General features: G+C 39.9%; 1 protein-coding gene across 1 annotated transcript; it reads left to right on the plus strand.

Annotated features, from left to right (window-relative positions):
* Positions 1-730: 730 nt before the first annotated feature.
* LOC131239721 (rho GDP-dissociation inhibitor 1-like) lies at positions 731-7,143 on the plus strand. The gene is made up of 5 exons (XM_058237559.1): positions 731-1,220; positions 1,437-1,503; positions 4,743-4,961; positions 5,654-5,778; positions 6,734-7,143. The coding sequence occupies exons 1-5, from the start codon at positions 930-932 to the stop codon at positions 6,812-6,814; spliced, it is 783 nt and encodes a 260-aa protein (XP_058093542.1). The 5' UTR covers positions 731-929; the 3' UTR covers positions 6,815-7,143.
* Positions 7,144-8,804: the final 1,661 nt, after the last annotated feature.

Consider the following 8,804-nt stretch of genomic DNA (forward strand, 5'->3'; position numbering starts at 1 on the left):
ATGTAGTGCAAAAATTATTTTTCTCTTGATACATCTACATTGGTTCTCAAAATTTGGACAGTTCATTTATATTACTTAAATGCCATTTAAGTAAATTTTGACTAATTTTTAATTTTCTGAGTATCATCCATCACATTCTACCAGAGTAACAAAGTAATCTTAAAGTTATAAAACATCTGAGTGGTGAATATTGAAAGTAAAATTGTCTAATTCAACTAGAAGGCATGGCTGCTAAGAGTGCAACTCAGGTGGTCGGGTGGGTCAATTTGAGCTTGACCTGACTCAACTGGACTTAATTTACAACCGCACTCCAGGGAAATTTCAACCAAAGATTTTCAACTCGAGCCGAACCTAAACCCACGCAACCCAACCTAACCCAATCCAATCCAAACATGTTATTATTTTCAACCTGACCTAACTTAATCTAAATTTGCTCAACCCAAACCAACCTGATATCAAATCAGGCTGAAAATTTTCAACCGTAACCTGACTCGAATGCCTGGCTCGGTCGACCGGAACCCGTGTTGCAGGCTTAACGGCTGCACACCGTAGAGGTTGTTTTTGAATAAATATTTACATGGAGGGGTTCTCTTAGAATAAAAATTAATTAGGCGGTTTGTGATTCTGCTAATACATCTTAGGGGGTTTTCTGATATTATATTATTAAAAAAAAAAAAAAAAAGAGGAAGGGAAACGAAGTTATATAAAAACGAGGCCACCTGCCCCTTATTTTAGCGGTTTCCCCTCCAACTGCGGCTCTTCTAACTGCTCCTTCCCCTCCAGATAAGGCACACAAACCTCTCTCTCTCTCTCTCTCTCTCTCTCTCGTTTGGTGGAGAAAAAAGGGCAAGAGGACCTGTTCCAAAGACCTCTTCTTCGTCAGCTGCTTTCTCTCTCTGCCCCTCTCTCTCTTTCCTTCTTTAGCAAAAATGTCGGCAGTAATGGGAGCTGTGTCTGGTTCCAAGGACATTCCCTTCAACAATCCTGATATGGAGAAAGAAAAAGAGAAGGGCGGATGCGAGAAAAACGAGCCGAGTGAGCTGCACCATAACGACTCTGATGCAGAACAAGACAATGACGAAGAATTCGAGAAGCTCGCCAGGAAACTCAGCTACACCTCCGTCTGTTCTACAGAGACTGATTTCGAAGCCGACGAAGATGACAAGAATCTCGACCTCGGTCCTCAGTTCTCTCTCAAAGAACAGCTCGAGAAGGACAAGGTCTACCTCACAAATCTACCACCTTTCTTTTACATCCTTTTTCTTTCTGGTTTTAGGAAATAGATTAGTACATAAATGTACTGGTTTTATGACGAAAAGGATGTTTTTTTTTTAAAAAAAAATTTATTTTATTTTATTTTATAAAATAGAGGCTCTCTGTCTTCTTAATTGATTTTCTGAAAATTGGGTTTTTGTGGGAATGGGAAATGAAATTAGGATGATGAGAGTCTGACGAGGTGGAAGGAGCAGCTTCTTGGGAGTGTAGATATCAATGCTGTTGGAGGTATGTTCTTTTTCTCTCTTTCTTCCTTTTTTTTCTTTTTCTTTTTCTTTCTTTTTAATTTTATTTTCTTCTTTTATTTGTTTACTTTTCCTTTGACTAACCAAAAACCCATCTTCAATTGATTCCCTTTTCATTGAAAAAAAGAAAAGAATAAAAAAAGAATAGAGATCAAGAACCCAAGAACCCATTTCAGCATTGACTTATTCTGTAGACAGTGATGGAAATGGTTAATTACATTACTTAAGGGTGCTACCCACAAATGGGTTTAATGAGTTTTTGAACTTGTACCGATGGATCAGATTGGCGGTCACCTGTTTATCCTACGGCCCCAATTTTTCAGGAGAGGCCCTTTTGTTTTGATGATCGTCATGTGATCGGTTTGGATCTTGCATACGTGGTGCACATTTGTCACATGTGCGGCTCGCCGGAATTGTTTGACCGGAAAACAGGGCATGGGCAGTTTTCCTGAAAATGCAATGAGGTAGAAGTCATGATGGGTACGCATACATCTCAAATCACATGCCTAATCATGGGCACATGAGCCAATTTGCCACAACCTTGTTTGATCTTGGCCCTTCATTTGGAAGGCCCCACCATGTAGTTGTTGAACGGTTGATCAATGTTTTATAAACATGATTGTCTTGGGGACGTGCAGGCCGGCCTGATTCTTATGTTAGGGCCTGCACTCCATTTGCCTGTCTTATGAACTGCTTGATCTCATCTACGTGGTTGACATAGTCATGTGCCCTAAGAGTAGGATATGCGGGTCCCGGTCACAACTTGTAGATATCATGGGTTCTGCCCATATTCAATTCCTCATTGCCGTTGTGTCATCATCGTCGTCGTCATCATCATCATCTAAGCCTTAATTGGGGTTGTCTATGTTAATCCTTTTCTGTCATTCCAGTCTATGAAAGGCCATAACTTTAGTTAGATCATACGTCATGTAGTCCACCTCCTTTTTGGCCTTCTCTTTTTCCTTATAGAGCTTTCAATTTGTACCAACTCATTCCTTATAACCAGCATAGTTTTTGGTCTCCGTTCCACATGACCAAACTATCTAAGTCTACTTACCCTCATCTTGTTACCTATTGATGCTACTCCTAAATTCCCTTGAATGTATTCATTTCTAATTCAATCTGTCCTTGTCTTGCCACCCATCCATTTCAGCCTCCTTATTTCAGCTACACTCATGGCATGGACATGTTGTTCCTTAACTGCCCGATATTCTGTCTCATAAAGCATGGCTGGTCTTATAGCCATCCTCTAAAATTTCCCTTTCAGTTTGAGTGGTACATGATGATTGCATAAAACTCCAAAGTTTTTTTCTCCATTTCTTCCACCCCTTGTAGTTTGGTTTGCTGATTCCTCGAATGAGTTCGAGCCTAGTTGATTCGAGTTTGAGCTCTGCCAACGATGCTTTAAACATCTGCTAGAAGCTTTGGTAAATCCTTTCTGACTCCGGCTTGAATTATATAGGCAACGTACTTCTCAATCTCTCCACACTCACGAATTATCAACCTAAGATATTCGAAAGTGGGCATTTTGGGAAACTTCTTGGTTAGCAATCTTTTCTAATTCCTCATTCCTACTTCTATTGTTATTAAAATTGCACTCCATATATTCTGTTTCACTATGACTAATTTTTAATACTTTAGAGCACCACTCCATAAATCTAACTTTGTGTTTATGCCTTTCCTTGTCAATCAAAACTATGTCATCTGCAAACAACATGCACCATGGGATCTCTTTCTTCAAATCCTACCCATATTCAATTGTGTCCATCGAATAGCTATGGCTCCGCTCATTTCCCCACATTGTTGAGATAGGAAATAGTTGGATGTCTTTCACCATTTTTGGCCATGGATGCGTGCATGATTTGGATTTGTTAACCCCCAAGGAAGTCTTCAAACAATGCTATTAAGTCTTTCAGGCGGACTCTGTTTCATCAGCCCATTATACACATGGTATGCTTGAAAGTCCAGATTGTCCATCTTGCAAGCAATTCTGAAAATCCACATTGATCAGGGAATCCTAGCTATTGGATCTAACGGCTTCCAGTGGAACATAGAACAGTGAATGGACCACATTCAAGTGGGAACTTCATTAATTGGAAGGCTCGGATTGTCCTACCGTTGTGGTTTTTGTACCAGGGATACACACCCATTGTATGGCCCAACAGGTGGCCACTCTGGAATGGATCCACTGAAGGTACAGTCATGTCCTTGTTGGTGACTTGCGATAAACCAATAAAGCATGATCCAATCATCGAGATGAACTTGAAAGTTCTTATGAATCTGTAACCTATTCAAGCTTGTAATGTAGAACTCCTCTCATAATCGATACAGAACATGGAACCAGAAGTAAATGAGAAGTGATCACTTACAGGCAATGGCATGCTAATTTGCTAAGCAGCCCTGTCCATTCCCACCTTCATGCTGCTAATGTAGGACATCTGTACCAAGCAAAAGGTAGGCCCCATGATGGAGATAAACAGGGGATGGCACCATTGGAACTAATAGACAATTGACTGTCTGACTCAACATATACGTGCAGCCCATCTAATGAGTGGATCAGCCGGACTTTTGAGATGAGTGATTGTCAAAATGGGCCCTACCGGTTGCATGGTATGTGTGCCCTTCACAAGTGGCATGTTGGTGGGATGGGTAGGGTTGCACGACAAGTTAGCATGTTGTCACCTGTATGTGATCTGTTCTTGAAGTAAATAGCTCAAGCTTTTCTATATTACCACCGACCGGTCTTATCTGGTTTCACCGATCTCCTTTCTTCCTAATGCTAAGGAAATTGGTAATCTGTCTTTTTTCCAAATGTTGTACTTCTCTTATGAAACATCCTTTTCTTCCCGATAATGGCTGTTATAAAATGGGAAAACACTTATTGGTCTTTAAAGCAATATTACTGCCACAATGGAAGGGAAGCTTCGGGCATTTCTATTCCTCTTTCAAAAAACTGTGATTCAATTCTTTACTTAAATGACAGTCCTCCTTGTTGGCTTTACATTTGCATAATGCCGATTTTAAAGCCTCTGTTCCACTATCTCCAGCATAGGATCCGACCGGAAGTTTGAATTTAAGGGGGTTTTGGTGATAGTTTTAGGATAGGTTACATCCTACAGAGAGTTCTTGTGCTGGAGAATGAATTAGTATATAATGTATGAAGTTTGGTCATGTTGAGCTGTGATGTAAAAAAAATTAATACGTCTGTCCAAATTGATACAGAGACTGCGGAACCGGAAGTGCAGATCACGAGCCTCACGATCCTGTCGCCTGACCGACCCGATGTGGTTTTGCCAATTCCCTTTACTCCTAATTCCAAGGGCTTTGCATTTGCCCTCAAAGATGGAAGCCGCTACCGTCTCAAGTTCTCCTTCATCGTCTCCAACAACATTGTCTCGGGGCTTAAATATACAAATACGGTCTGGAAGACTGGAGTCAGAGGTATAGTATAAATAACTCTCATATATTTCTTTCCTAAAAGAGTACTATAAATTCGTTGTTTTTTTTGCTTCTTTATCTTCCAATGGATGTGTCCAACCCACATGCATGTGGCAGCCCCGTCCATCACATGCAGGCTAACGGGCCACTATACAACATGCGGGCAAGAATTGAGCTTTTCATCCAGTTGGAAACAATGGTCAGATCTCCAGCCTAACAATCAGGCAATTTCTCACCACGGGTGGGCCACAACATACAAAACAAGGTGGACGGCTAGGAAAAGATTGTTTTCACTGTCAGTTTACTATGCATATTTTGACCCACCTGAGGAGCTTAGCCGACGCGTACATGCTCGCCTTAACCTTTCTGGAAGGTCATTATCGTTGGACAGAACATGGATGTGCATCAGCAGTGGCATCCTCAAGTGGGGCCCACATGGCTTGCATTGCGAGCTGGAATCTTCTGAGGCAAAGATCTTTGCATTATTTCAATACCATTGAGCAGCTTAGTTCTCGTACAAATGTACTATATTGGCACTTGTATGCTGCATGTAGATGGACAGACTCTACACGCCTGTGGGATTAGCAAACCTCTTCAAATGACATTATGCATCTTCTTGATAATTACTGATTGAATACTTAATGCTCTGATTTTTTCTTCTACTTGTCTTCATGTCTTCTGATTCATTCATGCAGTGGAGAATACAAGATTAATGCTGGGAACTTTCAGTCCGCAGCAAGAGCCATACGCGTATGAACTAGCAGAAGAAACCACTCCTTCGGGTCTCTTTGCAAGGGGTTCCTATTCTGCAAGAACAAGGGTAAGTGAAAAAATTTATAAATAATTAAAAAAATAGGTACATGAAATCCAGAGCCCAGCTGATCTTACTTTTGTGCAAGTAAAGGGGTCAGCTTTCCCATTGATCGGTCACAAGTAGACATGTGGGTCACACCACCTATGTAAAACCAATCTCATGGTTGAGTTGGGGCCCATTTTCTTTACTACTGTAAGTAAGATTGTTATTTTCCTGAAATACGTCCTCTTTTTTTTTTTTTCCTTCTTGATGGATGAAAGATATCAAGATAGTTATCTTGGTCAGTAAATGGTAACGGTTTATAGTTTATGAGTGTGTTTGGATACAACATTGAATTGAATTGCAATTACTTGTCTAATCTTGTAAAGGGTCGTTTACCAACGTGGATTTTGGGCATTTAGTATTTGGAATTTAGGATTTTCAACGCAAACCATGTTTGGCAACCCCAAATTCTTAGATTTCAAATCCAACTTGGATTGAAAATCTTCAAAAGGGCCCTCTTTTAAATCCAAGAGAAAAGGTGGCGTGCAAAATCTTGGATTTTCAATTTTCTCCCAACTGTCATAACTGCTCCCTCCTCTCTTTGAAGGCCCCTTAAGTCAAAATCCAGGCTGCCAAACATAAATTTTGGATTTTATAGGAAGAATGCAAAATCCAGGTTTGAAAATCCAGAAATCCAAATCCAGGCTGCCTAATGACCCCTATAGTGGAAATACCAAATTGTAATTTTCTTAGCATTCATATTGTGGATTCGGGTTCAAAATCACAATCACATTACTTCCAAGTTGAACTCGAAAGAATCATAACTGTATTTGAGGACTACTCCATTATGAATAATAGGAACGCCGTCTAATTTTATTATTTTTATTATATTTTCCATTCTGCCATTCGCTTGTGCATCCAAACAGAGCAGAAATTTATAAGATGTTGTGAAACTCAACTGTTCCTTTCTTTGTTGTAGTTTGTAGACGACGACGGGAAGTGTTATTTGGACACCAACTACTGCTTTGAAATTCGAAAGGATTGGCCGACAGAGTCTTGAGCTTTCCCTTTCCTTGAACCTGAAAAACTTACAATTTGACGACTTGGGGTTGTTTGGAGATTTAACAAATCGACGTAAGGGATGTTCTTCAATTGAATATTGTATCTTTTGTAATTGAACCAGTGAGAAATTACGCTCCATTTGTTTTTTAATTCTTTCTTTCTTTTTAATGAGCTTAAGCCACAGATGAGTTGTAGCAGATCCCTGCTGCAGCATTGATATTTTCAACGGCCTGTATATGGAGATTCATCTTGTGTACTGAAAACTTGTCCCATGGTTCTTGGAGGTGTGTTTTTGGACCGTTGAAAACGTTGGATTCTTTTTCACTAGTGTTTTATTTCTATGCACTTTGTTTCTATGGGAATGGTTGGTTTCTGAGGTTATCTTTCTCTTCATGCATCTTTCCACCCGGCACATGTGCCAACAAACATTGCTTATATGATATGTGTATGACGCTTGAAACGTAGGCACTGGGAATATCATACGTGGCATCTATTAACTTATGTTAAACCAAGTAACTTGTGGAAACTACCGTGGATGATTCACAATTCAAAAATCGGATGGGTTTGACAATCCTATACCCTGATTAGTGGACACTTGTTTGTGTAAATAGTGTTGGTAGAGCGCCTTTACTCTGGTGCTTTGGTGTTCAACTGAAGCACGCTATGATTTTTTTACTGGAACGAGATCTGCTTCAGTTGACTGAGAGACTATTGATGTCTCGGTCGATGGAAGGTGCGATTGAGCAGAATGCGAAAGTTGGGTTTTTGTTTTTAATTTCGTATGAAAGTGTATAAGTAGGCTTCTAATTACGTAATTAGGGTAGAACGAAAGGAGCTTAGCACTTTTTTATGGGTTTTGAGAGGGAAGCTAGAGTTTCTCATACGTAAGTTATTCCATCTATTGTAAATTTCTGTTCATAGTGGATTGTTTGTCATTTGGTGTTGTGGCTTTTTTCAGGTCTTTTCACGTAAAATTTGTGTGTTCTCTGTGGTTGCTTGAGTTTCTCTCTCTCTTTTTTTTTTTGGTGTGTGATTCCGTCTGAGGTTACTTCCGTGCCGGACAAGTTGTGTTAGGGTTTGTCATGTCCCCAACAAGTGGTATTAGAGTATATGTTGAGTTTTCAGATTGAATTTGAGACATGACGTTGAGGGTATTGAATGTGAAGTTTGTGAGAAAAAATAACTTTGAATTATGATGATTGAAGATGAAATTAAGCCTTCCTAATTCCGTAAGGGTTACACCAAGCACTCATTGGCAAAACGAAACATAAACTTAATAGGGATACTTTGTGCCATGGTAAGGATACTTTGGACCTTGATACTATTATTTTATCTATTCAGTCGAAGCAATTGAGAAGGAATGATAATGGGGAAAGCACTTCTACGGGTGCACTAATGTGAAGTTTGACATGGCATTGATGGTATTGAATGTGAACTTTGAGATAGAAGTTCGTGGGAAAAAATAACTTTGAATTATGGAGGTTGTAGATGAAAGCTCTCCTAATTTAGTAAGGGTTACACCAAACACTATTTGGCAAAGCGAAACATAAACTTAATAGGGATACTTTGTGCAATGGTAGGGATACCTTGGACCTTGATACTTTTATTTTATCCCTTCAGTCGAAGCAGTTAAGAAGGAATGACAATAGGGAAGACACTTCTATGGGTGCACTGATTATTAGGGAAAGAAGGAATGACAATGGGGAAGACCCTTCTATGGGTGCACTGATTGTTAGGGAAAGATCGTCTGAGCGAGAGAAGAGTAAGTCACGATCGAGGTGTAGGTCGAAGGGCAAAGGAAAGCTGAAGTGTTGGAATTATGGCATAACGGGATATATGAAGAAGGACTGTACAAATCTCAAAACCCAGAAGAAGGAGAAATCAGATGATTCAACAAAGGAGGTCAATTCAGTGGAATCCATTGAAGACACGAGTGATTGTGACGTATTGTCTATGTCCAAGGTCGGACACTTGTGTAACGGGTGAAT

The sequence above is a fragment of the Magnolia sinica genome, chromosome 3 (genome assembly GCF_029962835.1).
Source record: "Magnolia sinica isolate HGM2019 chromosome 3, MsV1, whole genome shotgun sequence".
In the NCBI taxonomy this organism is placed as follows: Eukaryota; Viridiplantae; Streptophyta; class Magnoliopsida; order Magnoliales; family Magnoliaceae; genus Magnolia; species Magnolia sinica.

Coding starts and splice junctions, on each gene's coding strand:
- LOC131239721 (XM_058237559.1), top strand. CDS start 930: ATGTCGGCAGTAATGGGAGCTGTGTCTGGTTCCAAGGACATTCCCTTC. Junction 4,962..5,653: donor CTGGAAGACTGGAGTCAGAG/GTATAGTATAAA, acceptor TCATTCATGCAG/TGGAGAATACAAGATTAATG. Junction 5,779..6,733: donor CCTATTCTGCAAGAACAAGG/GTAAGTGAAAAA, acceptor TCTTTGTTGTAG/TTTGTAGACGACGACGGGAA.